We start from the raw sequence: 19,419 nt of genomic DNA, 5'->3' as shown, positions 1-19,419 counted from the left end.
TACTTTGAGGTAGCTAGTTTTTCTATTTATATTTATTTTCTATTTCAGTGATTGGAATAAATTTGTCTAAACCAACTATTTACCTGAATAAAAGAAAGTGACAGACTTGAATGTGTAAAACGCGTTTCCGAGGACATCTACATCGTAATTGGGGAAAGTCTGTCGTAATTAAAAAAAAACACATTAAACGTATGTTAACCCTCTAGGACAGGTTTGTACTAGCATTAAGCACAGATAAATATGCAGACCGAGTCTGCTAATTAAGGTAGAGATGCAGGTTCATGGGCACTTGGGAGTGATTTGTTTTTTGCTTTTTATTATCCAAACAGTTTTGGCTATTGACTGTTACAATTTTGTAGAATTGTTAATAGTGGAAAATACTCAAAAGACTATTTTAATATATAGATAACAGGTGCAAACATTCTCTTTTGAATGCTTAGCGAGATTTAGCAAGGCTGTACATGAATAATAAAAAAAACATGGTGAAAAAAGAAATGACGGGATCTCCATATTATGCACTATATTTAACATTTTAAAAATGATAATACATTTAAATTTAGAACTGTTACAGCCATTTTAATTATGAGCATTAGCAAACTTCTTACCGAGTGAATTGTTATGCAAATCAGCAATTATCTTAGCTTCTTTTTAGTGCACATCCCAGAAATATCTCCTAGACGCTTTGACCTTTTGTTTTGAAATTTTCACAAATGATTGACAATGTGTTTATCTTCAAAACGCTATCGGGGCATTGTTTTTGGTTGACCAGTGTTACAACAATCGTACAGACAACTAGCCTGGGTGTTAATTTATGCATAAACTTGATGTAGTTGAATTTGAGCTGCACATTTCAAACTACAGTGTCCATAAACAAAATGTTAAAATTCATACAATAAGCTTTCCGAAAATATATAGTTTGTGGACAAGGGAAGTCATCTTGGTTTCCTAATTATCTAATTAAAATACCTGTCGGGTAAACTGCATCTCTACCTTAAGGTGATAATAAAGCTATCCCGAGTAGCACCTTTTGTTAAAGAACACAACCCCTACCAACAACTCCACCAACCACCGACACATTTACCAAAATGCAAGACTTTTTCTCTCACAGAATGACAAAACATTATGAGATAAATTCAGTGTATGAGCCATGTTTCACCAATGACAGTAATGCCAAATTATGAAAAGAACTTTTGAAAACGATTCATTTTCGTAACTTAAAGAAAATGGGTTTGGAGTATAGTTTCAATATTTCAGTCGAAGGTTGTGAGAACTTTTCTTTCCACCTGTGAATACAAATCTGAACATCTGAATTGGCACAGACTGTTTTCTTAGTTTTTTTCATAATGAAAACTTCCAGTTAATGTATTTGTTTTATATTCATCCCTACAAACTTTATTTAATATGCATATACTTACATAAGGCTTATTGGGTTTAACTCTAACATAGCCTTCGTATTATAAAAGCGTAGGATATAATAACAATTTGAACTAGTGTATTTTTATTGTCTCATCGTATTCTTAACTAATTCACGAACTTATTTTTTACTGCGTTCCTCTGATGTTAATATAGTGATCGATAAAGTTTGTAAACAATATCAGCAGATTTAAAACAGTTAACACTAGTTCATACACTGCATACAAGTCATTCTTTTAGTGTCCAATGCGTCTGTTTAACATGTTTACAATCGCATTAAACGGATCAATATACACTGTCAAATAAACTAGAAAGACGGCAAAACGTACACATGTCATCTTGTGGGGGTTCTAGTTACTACAATATAACTTGACTGTATTTATGAGTATGGGTAGAGATTGTTATATAGACCAGTTCATATACACAGATGCGATGGACACTTTAAAGTAAATTATATAAATATGGAATCCAGCAAACATTAAACAAAGTTATACCTACGCTAGATGAAATCGTGATGCATTCAGTACAGATCAAACTAATTAACTAAATTATAAAACAAAAAAATTTATAAAGAATTGCCACATAACTGTTAATGCTAATCTAAAGTAATCATGTGATCTTGTGAATCTTTTATATTTAAGATATACGTATCTTTTCAATTTCTGATATTTGGTACTTCTGGTATTGAGACAATACAGTACTTCAAATTACTGTGGGCCAACACAATATGTAAGCGTTGACGTCATCAATGTGATCGCACGTCCACTTTATGAATCCTAAAATTTTGAACGCTTTAGAAACAATAATATTTATTCAACTTTTACGTATTCGATGAAATGTACACAATTATGTAATAGTAATGCACATTCCATTTGATTAGATGAAGTTTGAGTTTACAATCTTAACACCAGAGGGCGCAGAAATTCTAGTATGCGTGTAAATGAATGCAGACATTAAAACATGGCAACAGCTTTCCATGAGGACCGCCAATGACCACCAAGTCATGATTCAAGATAACCGCATACACCGTAATACTGTAATGAGTGGTGAATTGGTAAAATGCAGCTGACATAATTGAATACCCTGCTGAAAACTTAAGTATAAGTAGTCAACCTGAGTTGTAATGCAGTCAATGCAGTTGACAATATCAGTTGCAGTAGAGCTGCCTGATCGTCTTCGGGTAGAATTACAAATATACATAACTAATTACATTAAACATTTTAAATGAAGTGTCCAAATGCACCGTGGCAATTCAAGTTGTGCATCAACTGCCAAGAAAAAGTAACTTTAGAAGGAAATATTTTACCTGATTTACATAGTTTTGCATTCAATACATGTATTATTGAGCAAGGTTGGAACTATGAATACCACAGTGCCTATGTTATAACGTTCATTACGTCACTGATATGACAGACAGAAGTTATATTGTCGAATAAGCACTGATATATTTCGGACTAATTAATATGTGTACATTGCATGGACCAAGTATCAAGTAAAGTAGAAAAAAAATGCCGATGTATCTGGCGTTACTATGTTTTTAGTTTTAGCAATGTATGTGCATATAATCAGTTTTAGTAAATTCTTCTGTTTCACGTGGTATTAAATATTGAAATAGTGTTAATACAATAATTCATTATTCCAATGTATTAATGGGAGTTGACAATAAATACAAAAATAATCCAGTAATACATAATTATAAAATATATAATTATATGTGTTATCATATTATCCTGTTATTTGTTTTTAGTAACATGCAAACAATCCATGTTATCACCCATATATAACTCCACAGTACTGCATATTTCCCTTGCCATATTAGGGGTTGATGTTATATCCAAAGTTACAAATGTAAAATTAACAGATTAATTTAATCTTTAATTAACCTTTCATACAGCGCATATATTGGAGACACGCCTTCCGTTTCCTGTAACGATTGAGGTGGACTTGGTGTGGCCGAAGAATGTGAAGGCTCCAATTTAGAATGCACCCAGAACGGTTTTGGTTGTCTGGGTGCCCTTGCTTCTGCAAACAAAGCTGCGGGTTCCACGGGAACGGTGTCTCGTGGCATTGCCTCAGCTTCATCGATATCGTCATTTATGGAAGTTTCTTTATCTGTTTCGGCATTAAACAGCATCGAATCTTCTTCCGTGTCATACAACACACACGTGCCTTCTGTTTGGGTTGAAACTGTGGTCATAGATGGTTTGGCCAGCGAGGCATCGGTTAAACTATCTGTTGGACCATGGCTTAGTTTTTCTTGCATTTTCATCACGGCACGACTATTTGGTATTTGCATTTCGTCTTCGGCGTTTTTCAAAATGTTATCATTTGTTATAACATTTGAGGTCATTTCCTCTTGTAACTTAACAATCCCAGCACTATCTTCCCGATTAGACTCTGCTATAGTAGATCTGATGTCAAGCAAACTCTTCATAATGCTGGCTGTGAAGTTCCTAATGTGCTGAATGGACCTATCACTTCTGTGTAAGTTTGAAAGCACCTCATACCTGAAGTAGAGATGTGAAATAATTGAAAGTGTATTCCTTATATAACTTAATAAGGTCAAATTGTGTGATTCACAAAATATATACCATATGTATAGGCATAATGACCATTATATGTCATACCTTAAACCTGATATATCCTGCTTCAGACGTAGGATGTCCACCTGAGACACGTGTTTTTCATTTTCATGACCTCCAGATCGTTTTTCAGCCCAGTATCTACTGACTAACTGCTGGATGACTTCCTATTTAAATGAAACGAATACAGATTTTGAAATTCATCACACGATTAAAATTCATTCAGTAACGAACAAATCACACCTATTGGTGACATTTAAAACACGGTGTAGTTACAGAGATACATACCTCATAACGTCGTTCTAAATCGGCAATTTTATCCCATTGTTTCTGAAATTAATAGAAATCATTAATAGCTTAGACATATCATCCCGTTTAGTGTTTTATATGAGTGGACGCGAGCGCGTCATTATTTATAACAATGTATACACATGGTAACTACCGACCACGTGTGGCACAGTAGATGTTGCATCAGACCTGTAAAATTAACACTTGAAATTTGCACATACAAACCATCAGGAAAAACAACAGTGGCATTCAATGACGTGAAATGGCACAACAATATTAAAGCGGCGGAGTCGTCACCTGCGCATACGTCAGATGGCCAGAGCGTGTCATTTTTCACAAATAAGCGTCAACCCATGAGCCTTTGCGTTTTTAGCATGTGTTGTTATCATCGCTTGCTTGGGACACAATTATCGCGCGTGCGCAGGTGACGACCCTCCCGCTTTAATGTAAATCACATTTAACTTTACCTTGGTTCGTTTCCTTTGTAACCTAGGACAACAAGCATATATGAGTGATTTCATTCTATAGTATATACTCTTCACACTTGGAATGATGTTGAATGGCGGCGGGACTGTTGCACCACCTTCGAAAAAGCTCATCCACAGCTGGGCTCTGGAATATTTCCACTCTCTGTCCGAATTTTCCTGACGTTAAACAAGAACAAAACTTGTAAATATTCATCGCCTAACTCTTAGCTATAATATTATCAAATCATATTTTCTTTCTAAAATTGTAATATAGATACAAAACGAAAACCAAATTCACTGCAAATCGAGTTAAAAGAAGTATTAAGGTAGAAGCCTATTCATGGCAGTGTTCATTGCTTAATTATGTAAATCCGTGAAGCTAGTGTCTAATGAAATCATTCTTCCGTTTGTTACAGTAACGTTTTTCGCGAAATTTGTCGTAATATTTAAAAAAAAATTATTTTTAGAACAATTCCATAGAGCACAATGTTATTCCCTTCTTTGCCACTTTTTTAAAACCCCGATTTTTGAAATAATTGATAACAAAAAAAGTATACCATTATTCTCAATATATAATTTTTTTCAGCCTATGTCATCAGCCTACAATTTAAGATATGATATATTATCTCTTCCATTGGAACCCATGGTAAATCTTTATAATACTGACAAAATGGCTACTATTTACTAAAATACAACCATCATTTTCTCGAAAATTAAGCTTGTGACCCCCAAATTTTCAATATCCTTACATTGCTCGAAACTATAAAATCTATTGGAAAATGAATTAATTCTGGGTATTTGAAATCATGAGTCGGCTTCTACCTTAAGTAAGCCGACTAAATCACACCTAGCAGAAAAAATGTTGGTATGATAACGTACTCTCGTACAACTATCAAATGAAATGAAACTAATGGATTGGCTACTAATCGTATATCATACCTCGATTCTAGTATATGTGTTGCTCATCATTGCAATCAGGGCGTTGAGAAGTATGATTACTGCTGCAATACCGTACAGTGCATAGGCAATCTCGCCTACAATTTCTGTAAATGGGTGATTGGCGGTAACTTCTAGTTTTTCCAGAGCAGACACACCGAACAAGGTCCAGAATAGCGCCCGAATCGTGCTTGTCAGACTGTAATAAAATCACATAAATATCTCATTCGAAAGGGTATTCATAGTGTGAGCGGAAACAATTCAGCAGATAAGTGAAGGAGAATGAATGTTATAGGAATATTGTACCGGTCCTAGGTCGATATACATACCTGTCGACCCAAAGAGAGCATTTTTGACCGAAGCGAAGCCGAACACTTGGAACGATGGTGGCGGGACTGTGAAAAGGTTTTCAATGACAATCTACATCCACAATGCTCTCCAGATAGCTGTTTTGTCACCCTCCCAATGGTTCAGAAGTATTTATACTCCAAGAAATTACTGTTACATTTTTATAGGTATCAACTAGCTACTGGCGAATTTCTGACATTACAGAAGCCGCGATATTTATAAATACTCGACGCGCGCACACACAATCAAAAACAGCACACTAAACTTTGGGTCAGTCGGACCTAAATAAAACGCGATTAGTATCTCCTGGTTACAAGTTATCTTATCAAACATAATTCGGTCCTAATGATACAAGATACCTTGTTAAACCGAAAATGTTACAGCCGTTTGACTTGACCATGAATATTAAAGCTGAACGGCGAATCAGCGTTTTTAGATCGATCGTAACGTCTGCGCAAGCGCTGAAGCCGAAAATTACGTAATTTTGCGGTATTTTACGGGGTATTTTCATCCTACCATATTAGGAAATGCAAATTCCAAATATGGAATGATTACGCGCGTAGCGTCCTCTAACATTAAAAACAAACATGGCTGCCACCAGGGTTTGACCGGACAAAGAAGTTCGCTGATTCTGTTCTAAACTTTTTGGATTTCGGCATTCCATGATGTATCCTTGTAAGGAAAAGATGTATAATCTGCGCGTCGGTCGATACTGCCGATGTACTGTCTTCGTGCATACTTTGAGGTACCTTCGTAATAACCTTATAATATTTTTAAACGCTTTACATTTGATGGCGCAAAACATGCACATTAGCGTGCGTATGACGTGTTAGTTTCGCACTGGATTTTATATATGACCAACTTTTCATTGAAAAAGTATGTGACCATGACTCCTTGATTTAAAACAATTCAATAACGTGACACTAAATTGTTTACAAACTTAGGGAGTAAATTACTTTCAATAGTTAGTGTTATATTAAAGGCATATGCCAATTAGGTGGAACATACAATAGGTCTACCGGTCTAACAAGATATGAGAACAAAGATAAAACCGGAAGACAGATTTATTCTGTACTTGTGTTAAGCTAAATAAATTAATAGAATATTGTTCGTGCTTATACAATATATATAACTAACCTTGTAAATCCACTGTAGCAACTGGATAGTGCTTGTTCATGCCGGCATTCTAGTATGGTTAGTGACGAATAGAATTTATACAATTGGGTCAAACCCACAGCAAATGCTAATAGAACAAAACCAAAGATTGCCAGAAACCTTACTATATCATAAAACATCTTCCAGAGAGAGATCTGAAGTGGACCAACTTGTTTACTTATAACAACAATGTTGATCAGACGAAGCACGCTAATAATGTTGGCCATGGCAAACACTGCTTCTGCAACTAAATCAGGGTCATAGCCACTCCAGCCGGCCCGCGACTCTACTCTGAACTGCTCACTTGAGTAGTCCTTCAAGAACTGTATTGGTGCCTCTGTGGCCGTTTCACTGGACGTCGTACAGCTGAAATTGTTTATAAGTGTTTGTGTCAGTTTTGCAAACTGTTGGTTATGAGAGTCTGCAACGAATCCTGTGATATTAGTAATCGCTTGGTCAACATAGCTTTTTAAATCCGGTATTGTGTTGTCCTGCATATAGGAGTCCAATTCCATAACTGACATCCTCTTCCGTCTTATTTCAAATACACTGTTACTTCCAACTGATTCATTTAAAGCATCAAGCTCTTGATATTTCCGTCTCCACTGTGGATGAAATATGAATATATTCACAATACAATACAATACAATAGTATTTGATTTGTATATCGTATATGATTCATATTCCAAATAGTGTAGATCTAGACAAGTCTTTGCAATTTTGTTGAATCTATCAAAATAGTCATGTTCTTGATACAAGGCTGAACATATTCAACTGGTGCAATAAAGTGTCGAGCAAAGTAACACTGAAATATGGATCTGACAATTTATTATTCACATTTCCTGAAAAATCAGTTCAGAATTACCCGCTTCAGCCACGTGTGAGTAGATTCGAAAACTGAACGGAATATAAAATTACTTTGTAAACGATCTTGTAATACTTGAACCTGATTAACTTAAAGTGCAAACATTTCAGTCCACTTTCAACATCCACCACCCCGAATGATGCAGATTAGAACGACATTAGAAAAATATGAAGGATCAAATTTGCTAGGAACGACGGACACTGTTGTGACAAATATATTCTATTAGGATTGACCATTTTGCACTGACTTTCTTATTTTGTTGACGAATTTTGGAGAATTAGATAACTAAGAACTTACAAACTGGCTCGTTGTGAACAGCTGTTTATGACGTAATAATAAAGTAAAATCTCCCCACCATCCCTACAATCTTTCAAACTGTTTCCAGGATTCCAAAAATAACCAGCCTTGACGTTACTTACAATCAGCCATGATACCATCATCAGTGTGTATGATATCCAATACAGTGCCAGCTGAACAAAGTCCATAATATTCCAGGAATCGAATGAATATGACACTGCGCCTTTTTTCCATAACTCTTATTTCTCTCCATGTCATCCCTGAAATTGAAAGATTGTTTTTTAATTTCAATAACATTTATTTCAAATCTACTACTAAACCACATATACCACTATGATCGAAGGCATCTTCTTCTAACGCTATCGACATACAAACTCGTCTTGTTTCGGGGCTGTTAATGTTAGTAGTATTCCTGGAATATTACGGTTAAAAAGACTTCTTGAGAGTTTATGATCAATGACGCTCATATTTGTGGTTAAAACCCCCATGTCGTTAGAACTAATGCCGCATCATGCTAATGGCCAATTTTGAATATTATGATACTAAACATGCATATGAGAATTTTTCACATTTGATTTTATGAGACTACTTTCCAAAGCATCTGACAAAACTCCGGATTAGTGGAAATAATATCACACTAATTGTTTTGCCACACACATTTTTGCCACAGAAGTCATATTCATGTTTGGGTCTACATGACAGGGCTGTGCGCCCTTCTCCCTATCAAATGGCAATTTTAATACGCTATGCTGGCATCAACCAGGCTACGTCGAACACAAACACCTGCGGACCTTAACTCGGCCAGTAGAAATGGCCTTTCCATTTCCATTGATCCTTTTAATGTTCAGCCTAATGTATGATTTGAACTTTGGTATACCGATTATGAGTCTGATACGACAACCACTATGCTACCAGCGACACTAAATTGTTCGCAAATTTAGAGAGTCAAGTTGTCAATACCTTACATATTGATTACCTATAAATGTATCTCTCTCATAACTGATAAACGTGTACTCTAAAATGCATATGTGTTCACGCACAACCACTTACCTAATACCCAAATAAACATAAAAGTTTCAACCAAACTTGGTTGTTTCCCACGAAGACTGTCCTGCAACAAGAAATATTGCAGCACATTTGTCGAGCTATATGCTCCTCCTACGTATGTCCAGTCTTCGACTCTTAACAGAGAAAGGAAGATCAAGGTAACAAATCCCAACGATGATGCCGTATGCATTAGGAATTTAACATACCTGTAAAGAAGGATTCGAAATGAAAATGTAGTGCAGTGCGGTGCAGTGCAGTGCAGTGCAGTGCAGTGCACCTATATCAAAAAGGAGGCTTATTTCCCTTATGGTAGATATTTCGAGTGCCTTTTGAGAATTTAGATAACAAAAACAAACATCTCTTAGCAGTTTTATATTAATACACTTTTGTCAGAATGAGAATAGTCATAAAGCAGTCGTACTTTAAGATCTTCTGTGATCTGGTGTTGGCCATTTTGTAATTTGTTTGTCAACATGATAGATCACAGAGTTACGGACATTGGACTCTCTCACTGTAGTTGTGAGCAAAAATAATTTTACATAATTTTACTTTGAATTCTTTATATATTGCGTATCTTTTGATAAAAACATGAAGGTAGTCATCATAAGTGAATTGTTAGATATTTCGAGTGTGTAGATGTAGTGTAGTGTAGTGTAGTGAACTAATTACAGTTCACAAATTCATTCTACTCACGGTATTTGCAACAACTTCGTCACTTGTCCTCTTGGAAACAATAAGTACAGAATGGACAGAAAAGGGAATGATATCATAAGCAAGCTGCTAATAATAATTTTCGAGAAACTACTTCGTTCTCTCCAGTCAGTCAAACCACGATACCAACGTTCAATCAGAAACTGTTGACAATGTGGGTGAGCAACAAACTAAGAATAAAGAGACACATCAATCATAAAAACATATTTTTCTGAATGCCACCCTCTCTAAAATATTAGTGCATTGTTTCGATAGTGTTTTGTTGTGATAAAATGGGCACGATGTCTGTCTCATCGTCTCTAATTATTGGTAAACATTTTTTAAGGAGTCAGAAGAAAGTTATTCAAGCCGGCAGGGCGGTTGGCGATCCACTCCGCTCAAAAAACAAACAACATGTTTCGGCTGTTGCCATGGTAGGACATGAACGTGAAGCTTACGTCGGCTGATAATTAAACCGGGCCCCATATACATTCGCAAAGAGAATTCAGTCTTCCGAAGTCAGTTCACTCAAAGACTATAGTCTCTATAGTTTTTGCTTCACTTTATTACCGGGCTTTATTACTAGCGAGTCTTTTGCTGTAATCGTTATTACATCCACGCAAGTTGACAGGTGAACGTTTTTTAATTGTATTTTCCAGATTATTTGATTGAACGCAGCATTTACTGTTCAGTCAAAGTTCAAAGTTGCGTTCAGATTTTACCACCTAACTCGAGTGAAGGTGTGACCTGCCTGCCAAGTTTAAGCAAAATCGGCCAAGTCAGAAGATCACAGTAGAATAAATCTGTGGAGACACAGGGAATCAAACACACACGAAAGTGATTTTAAAGGCAATCCTAGCAGAGCGAATCGCCAAAAATGTGAAATTATGCGGAAGTATAATAATTATAAATTTGTAACTATGCATCACATTGTGACATATCTTTTTCATTGTAAAACATGACTAGAAAGCAATACACCGAGAAGTCAAGTTGAGTACTTCGTCTGCTTAGTGACTTCATGACTGCGATCAGATAATCACTTTTGACGCGTCGATTAGATTTCTAGCACAGTTGATAATTTGTATAATTTTATTTTTAGATGGATTGATTTCTGCATATCGGACCGATAACTTCCTCTTCCAATTAGATGGTTATTATGTGTCTACTATAAAGGCTCGATAAGGTATTTTCGTGAGCAGTAATAAAGTGTAATAATGTAATTTAATTAAAAAGAAACGTAAATTCGTAGACATGAGCAAGACGTAAAACGTAATCGGATTCTGCATTCGTCCTACATTTTATTTTTTGTACGCGTATAAAGCATTTCCCCCATTAAATGGTGTAATTCGTAGGCAGTTTCCAATTTTGATTCTTAAACACAAATTATCATTTTTTTATTATAAATTATAAATTTGCTTTATCTGTAAAGCGTAAAACCCTTTTTTTTACTGTAAACAAAACTTTCATTTTATTTCCTGTGAAAACCTGTACCAGCTACCCCCACTTGCCCCCCCTCCTATACCAACTATATGCTTCAAGATTTTGAAACAGACCATGCTGGAAACATAACAGTGAACAATACTAAACATGAAATTAAGGTAGAGATGCAGTTTACCTGACAGGTATTTTAATTAGTTAATTAGGAAACCAAGATGATCTCCCTTGTCCACAAAATTATATATTTTCGAATAGCTTATTGTATGAATTTCGAACAACTAGGATTATTTCTGGCTCGTGGTCTCTAAAGTGACATTTCAAATTTGCGAACTCAATTTCCATTGTCTTCATTGAACTCGTTATGTGGCAAATTCGATTGACGCAATCGGTTTCACATCACGTGACATTGATTAACAATAATTATTCAAGCTTAGCAGTGTGTCTTTTAAAGCGGGAGAGTCGTCAGCTGCGCATGCGGCACAAGGCCTTAGCGTGTCGTTGTTTACAAACATGGGTAGACACCCATGAGCCTTTGCGCTTTAGCGTGCGTTGTTATCGTCGCCTGGGACTCAATTCCCGCGCATGCGCAGGCGACGCCTCTCCGCTTTAACCGGTTCGTGTTTTAGACTTTTATTCGTCAAAATCTCAATTGATACGTTATTCATTTATTTATTTATTTATTAACATAAATACAATATACATCCACATAAGTACTACACAATCGGTCTATATTTGCAAAAACCTTTATCTTATTTCCCAGTCAAATAAGTTTCCTATGCTTTTTTTAATAATATTGAAGTGTCAATGTCAGATCATTACGAACACATTTTGGAGCAATGGGACAATACGTTAAATGTGTTTTAACAAAATGCGACAAAGCTATACTATTGAAACATCCAGCATTCAATAGTCCATGTTTTAGCGATCGTTTTGTATTCATTTTGTCGCTTTTGAAAAAGGTTCATATTCATACCATTACATCGTTTATATAATAACCGAATATAGTTATATTATTTATCTCAGAGTTTATCTAACGACCCACTAATTTCTAAGTCAGCCTACCTTCTTTTGTCTGTACTTAACTGCGGTGAATGCCTTGTGCGGCATTTTCGCATCAATTTTCTCGGATTTTGCCCACTCTGTCGGGTTGTATGTAAGAATCGTGTGAGTCTCCCGAGTATTCCGTGTCTGGGCCAGCAAGTCAGCAGCGAACGTCTCGCACTGCTCTTCCAGTTCGATGTACTCGGCGCCAAATTCCACGTCCCGTTGGCTCAATTTTCGCAGCTTCCCGCTCAATATGAACGCAGTATCGATAGGATCTTTGCTGGTCAGAGTAATGAAGGCTTCACTAGACAGTGCCCTGTAGACGAGCAGTGTGCCCAGGGACTGTTGTAGTGTGTGTTTCTCCTCATTTTCTGAACACACGCCTGACTCGGGGTCTTCGATATGAGCTCCGTGATCAAGAAGAATCTGAAAGTATCATTGCGATCTATTTATTGTTTATTATTAACAAAACTAGCAAAACTTGCCATAATCATTAATTCAACGACCGTTGTGAAAACTAATTAAAAGATCAAAATAGGTTGTTTAGATAGACAGAACTACAATTCGAGTTCCCTCAAAAGTTCCATTATTTTGTATTGGGGCGTGAAAATACGTCATTCATGCATATATAACTGTGGCAAAATTCGAACATGGTGACGACAAATTACCTGAATTGCAATTTAATCGCTTAAAACACGTTCAACTCGTGTATACAAATTAATGGGCATAGTGCCGGTACTAAGTATCACATTTTGCAATAAATTATTTCAGCTCATCTTCAATATTTTATGGAAGTAACAGCGTCACTGTGTTTTGGTTATCTGATGTGGAAATGTAGAAAGGTGACAATGCTATACTTATTTACTATACATATATATATATATATATATAACAAGTTGTATCGTTATAAACCTGACAGTAATGAAAGAAAACAAGACTTGAAGCGTCGTGGTTTCGAGCAGTGGTGATGCGACTCTCCGTTTTAAGCCCTGAGAAATATTCCTATTTGGCAGTTGAACATACAAAATAAATTGGAAAATGAAAATGTAGTTTATTGGAAATTGTATTTCGTATTAGGGTATGCACATCCATTATGAAATGATACAGCGTCTGTCAAATATGTTTCTCCATACCGCGTCCCGTGAGTTCTTGTATAAAACGATGTGGATGACTCTCACCGCGTGCGCCGCTTATGGTGGAAATAAAATATACTTTCTTCTTTACGAAGACCTTCAAGTTCCCTGGTTTCTACGTTACTGGGCGTGAACCGGTAACAGAGAATGGTCGATTTTTTTTAATTCTCGTTCGTGAGCCCACATGTTGTTTAATAGTTCAATAAATTACATACTTGTATCCCCATAGATTTCTTATAAAAGTGTAAACGGATACCAAGACTGTATAGATTGTTTTCTTTCCACATTCAGTGTGTGTATTTATGAATGAAAACACTTTTTGTATATTTTACGAACATTTAATACACGTTTAAAGAATATGTAGATGCCGGCAATACAACATGAAGCTGGTATATATAGTATGTGATATTATGAAAGAAGGGAAAGGTCTGTATTTATATTTAGGATGTCGCTTCTTGAAAGATACCATAGCGAATGTCCATTCTCGGATTACAGAATGTTAATGCGGGAGGGTCGTCACCTGCGCACGCGTAGGTGACGATTCCGCCGCTTTAATGTGAATATTAATGTTACCTTGATAATGTCGTAATTATTGTGATGTGCCGCTAATACAATCGGCGTAATAACTTGGTGGAAGTCTTCATTTTCAGATCTACAGTTGATAATATCAATTCCACGTCTCTGTTGGTCAAAAAAATAACATTTAATGACGTAATCCTTAGAAGTTGATATTTTTATAATTTAGGGAATTTTCCGTTCAACTGCGAGATCTCGTGAGTTGCGTGAAATACGTGCGCTGAACGTCTGCCGCAAAAATCGAACGATTTTATTTTGAACTTCTTTATTTTGTAACTCGAAAGGTCGATTTTTGACAAGGGAATATTGCGTTTGAATATAATATATTTTCATACATATTTTGTAATGTAAATTTATTTCATGTCAATAATTAATTTGCGTGATTGTAATGGGCCGGAGGCCATTATACAATTAATAAATTATTATATTATTATTGCGTTTAAATACCCTTACTTCATCGAAATTGACCATCATCAAATGTGTACAGCACATTATTAAGCATGGAAATGTCCCCAAAATACTTTCGCGTTTGTCGAATCCCACGCGATTTTTGTCGCCACTACGACGCTATGACCTTTATTTGTCCTGTATTTACATTCGATTTCCCGGAAAAATGGTGTATTGTAAGTACTTGGCTGAAACGGTGTGGCGCCAGCTATTGTTGGCACTACCGTGGACACCACTATATTGCTTGACCCACTTATTACTTCCGGGGTTGACACGCCGTGACGCCAGCTAACGTCAGTAAAACCATGTGTACTACTTGACTCCACCTTAGGGATGACTCATGATGAAGAACTGGATGTGGGGAAATGTTTTGATATAATATCCTTTATTGTGTACAACCACTGTACCTGTTTGTATATGGATCACTTAGTACGTATGAGCGGCGATTCCAGACAAAAAAAATGGAAACAAATTACATTTCGCCCAAATTAATTGGATTTCGAATTATGTACATATTTGTTTGGATTAGGGCCGAGTATGGCACTAGGTGGCACATTTCCTCAGCCTCAGCATATGTCACGTGTTTGTGCCGCTTTCGTTCCGCTGAGTAACGTTTGTTAGTCACAGTAAATAGATGTTTGTATTGTCCGAAGCCGGCAAATCAAAAACAGCGACGCTGTGAAGAGCGTCCTCTCACGTCAATAGCGATTCGTTGTTAGAGGCGGCGACTTATTAGGTTCCCATCGATCTAGGATCCAGTTTTATGAAGGTGATTTTCAGTCAGCAGAGGCAGCGGCACGAATTTTTGCATGAAGGGGCGAGATCTGAAATCTAAACTTTCTGAAACGCGACCGCCCGGTACCGCCGCCACTGGTCAATGGTTCTTCTGCTGCGCGTAACAACACTTACAAGAAGAGAGCCAGTAACGCTGAACACATATTCTATGTTCACTGTAAGTACAACTGAAGCGCCAAAAAACTTTTTTCTGAAATGTAAACATATTACTTACACGGAGAAAACGGGAACTTTCACATAAGATTTCAACGGCTTTAAAGAAATCCAGATCAACAGCTCTCAGCAGTGCGTCACCAACGTGAATCTTGTGTTTTAAGAGTAACTTCAATATCTCTGTAATAAAACATTCAAAGTGATCTGGTTGCTTTGCTTTCACTCATCGACGTCATAATGACGTTATATAAGCGCGTCATCGCTGGAGGGCGCGACGTATGCGCGAAGATGTATGTTCAGTATTCAGCACCTCAGCATGCCCGCATATGTTCAGCACAATCAGCGGTACGAACTGTCATCCAGGATCAGTGGCGACGGCGCAAGGGGGGGGGGGGGGTTGGCAGAGGAGTAAGTCGCCCCCTCGAAAAATAATGTTAGAGGGGTCGCCCCTCCAAAATCAAGCTGAAACTCTTTGTGTCATCAAAATTTGCCCCTCAAAATGCAGGAAATAGTGTTTCAGAGGGTCTAGATTTCAAAATTAATAAGGGAGAGCATGCCTCGAATCCCCTAGCAAAAATCACGTCTTCGGAGCAAGGTTTGTGAGCAGATCTCGCCCCCTCATGCAAAATGTTGTGCCGCCGCCTCTGAGGATTTACAGTAACACGATGCATTCACGTGTTTCAAAAAATGAAGTTGTTTCTATGTTGTACGCCTTAATCTCACTTACCTATATGGCCATTAAGAAGGGCAATCACCATGGCACTTCTTCCATTGTTATCGACGGCCATCACGTTTATCTCATCCTTATGCTTGAGGGCGTACTCCACTGCATCCAAATCTCCCTTCTCAACGGCTGCCAAGTAAACCTGCTCCAGACTCTCCTGGCGCTCCTCTTCGTCTTGCTCCTGTTCCATACTCTGTAAAATTAAGAAAGAACTACGGTGTCATGTAATCCACAGTTTTTACTTTGAGCAGAGTCGAACTAATTTAGTTAAAAAAAAAAAAACAGTTTGCTGATCAATATATGTGATTATGAATTATTATTAAATAATAATTGCGCATGCGTATTAGTATTTTTCATTGTTCATAAATGCATACTATTTGAAATGATTGATTTGAAAAGATGATGTTCACATAAACAACATATTCTATAATCGTTGCGTACGTTGCATGGGACCCACCTCAATGAAGACGCGCCACGACATCTACTACACTTACTTAGGCAGTACTGATACGTCGTGAAACTAGTTTCGTAACCTTGGTTAATATGTCGCGATTTATAAATATGCCTTTTGTCATGTTTGTGAGTCAATAAAGACAAACACTGTTGCAACACGTGTGGCCACGTCCCAGCTTTATTCCAGACCGCCCGTACTCCCATAATCTACAGACTCCCTAGCACAATTGTCATTCATAATATATTACATCCTACAATGAACTACTGACTCCCTAGCACAATTGTCATTCTTAATATATTACATTCCTCCTTCTTTAATTTGTAATTGCCCGAACTGAAAATATAATTTAAATACGTCTTATCTTAATCGAAAAATGCCTATTAAAATTAAATCTTTTTACTACAAACCTATATAAGTTACGTTAGTCTGTTAGTATATTAGTATATCAGTATATCAGTTATTCCAATTATTTTTAGTTTGTGTTTTTTTTTTGTTTTTTTTTTTATTCTTTCACAGTCTGCTCTTAACCGACATATAGTGTATTACTAACTACATTACCCATTTTCAAATTCAATGAAAAATCGCAATAAATATCACCATAAATATCAATTATTCAACTATAACATCAAGTATATCAAGTATATTAACTCCAGAAAAATCGAAATGAATGTTCAATATAAACTCTAAATCACATAAAAATTCATAATCCCGTTCAATTTAATATTGCAGTCTGTCCGGCGGTTTCCTTTCTCTCGCAGGATATCTTCTTTCTATTTCTCGTTCTGGGATCTGATTACCATTTCCATTATTCCTACCATTACCATGTTCACCATTACCATTACAATTATTTTGTTTCCATTACCATTATGTTTACCATTACCATTATATTGTTTACCATTACATTGTTTACCATTACCATTATTTCCGATATTTTTCTTGTATGTAATAATTTGGTCGCCATGTCGCCTCATCTTGTCCGGGGTCTTCACCTTATAAGATACAGGGCCACTCCTTTCTACAATTTGTCCGGGTATCCATTTTTTCCCTTCTCTAAAATTTCGTATCATCACGGTTTCACCAATGTCGGATTCTTTATGCTTTCTTTGTTTATCGTGATAGCATTTCTGATTGGTTTGACGTTGTACTACATGACCTTGTATATTTGGTTTTAATAAATCTAGCCTGGGCTTCAATGTCTATCAATACCTGGCCACCGAACATGCATTCTTGCAAGCGATTTCATCTTTACAATTCCAAGGTGACCTTGATGGAGTTCTTCTAACACACGATGACGAAATTTTGCTGGGATTACTACCCGAATACCCCAGAACAAAAAAAATAGTTTCCACAGTCAATTCGTATTTCCTTCTAAAATATGGTTGCAATTCTTCACTAACTGTATTTGGCCAACCGTTCTGTGTAAAATGTCGTACTTTAGACAAAATTGGATCTGATCTGGTAGACTGTTGTATTTGTTTTTCAGTAACTGGTAACAATTCAATTTGCTGAATGTTCAATATGCTTGACTCTGACAATTTTGAGTTGCAGTACATATTTAGTGGTAACCGTGATAATGCATCTGCATTTGCATTTTTCGCAGTTGGTTTGTATTCAATGGCGTCTGGAATAACGGGCGGTCTGGAATAAAGCTTGGACGTGGCCACAACGAAAACAGTTTTTTTTTAGCATAGCTCTTTGTTTTGGAATACACTGCACATACTTCATGCTCTTTTGTATTGGTTTGCAACTCACTGGCTTGTTTATTTGCAGTTTCATAACTCTGAGCAAGTTCAAATGCACGATCAAAGGTTAGACCTGACACAGTTAACAATTCCTTTTGTGTAACAGAACCCCGCATTCCACACACAAACCTGTCACGCAGAGCTTCATTCAAAAAGGTTCCGAATTCCTATTTTTCAGCAAGGTGTCTGAGCTCGGCTAAAAATATAGCAACAGATTCTCCGACCAGTTGGTTGCGACCATGGAATTTAAATCGCTCCGCAATTGTTAATGGCCTTGAGTTAAAATAAGTATTCAATATTTCCACGAGTTCACTGAACGGTTTGGTTGAGGGTTTCACTGGAGCTAACACATTTCTGAGAATATCGTACGTCTTAGGACCAATGACAGTAAGAAATATGGCGACTTGCTTACCCTCGTCAGTAACTTCATTTGCTTTGAAGTATTGGTCTAGTCTTTCTGTATACAAAACCCAATTTTCGCCTTCTGTAAACTCTTCTATTTTCCCCAGTAAAGCCATGCTGGTTTCTTCATTCAACCATTCATATTTCAAACACGTCTACCAGGTTTATGGTATCCTGCCGACTACGCCATTGTAATGTTTGTGAGTCAATAAAGACAAACACTGTTGCAACACATGTGGCCACGTCCCAGCTTTATTCCAGACCGCCCGTACTCCCAAAATCTACAGACTCCCTAGCACAATTGTCATTCATAATATATTACATCCTACAACGAACTACTGACTCCCTAGCACAATTGTCATTCTTAATATACTAGTATTGCACCTTTGTTTATTGATGTTAATTATTGATTACGGGAATTATT

The 19,419-nt window shown here is 36.7% G+C and overlaps 1 protein-coding gene across 1 annotated transcript; it reads right to left on the bottom strand.

Annotated features, from left to right (window-relative positions):
* Positions 1-1,363: 1,363 nt before the first annotated feature.
* On the bottom strand, positions 1,364-19,296 carry LOC100329010 (transient receptor potential channel 196). Its single transcript, XM_085499570.1, is given in 15 exon segments — positions 1,364-3,920; positions 4,041-4,162; positions 4,284-4,325; positions 4,751-4,927; positions 5,690-5,885; positions 7,172-7,794; positions 8,474-8,591; positions 8,593-8,611; positions 9,402-9,604; positions 10,092-10,279; positions 12,588-12,995; positions 14,276-14,383; positions 15,735-15,853; positions 16,401-16,590; positions 19,006-19,296. Coding segments are annotated over 15 exon segments (3,171 nt in total). The 5' UTR covers positions 19,024-19,296; the 3' UTR covers positions 1,364-3,280.
* Between the last annotated feature and the right edge of the window lie 123 nt (positions 19,297-19,419).

This window comes from Saccoglossus kowalevskii, chromosome 5, assembly GCF_978046115.1.
Source record: "Saccoglossus kowalevskii chromosome 5, keSacKowa6.1, whole genome shotgun sequence".
Taxonomy (NCBI): Eukaryota; Metazoa; Hemichordata; class Enteropneusta; family Harrimaniidae; genus Saccoglossus; species Saccoglossus kowalevskii.
Note: the sequence above shows the minus strand (reverse complement) of the source record. Positions and strands in the feature narration are given on the sequence as shown.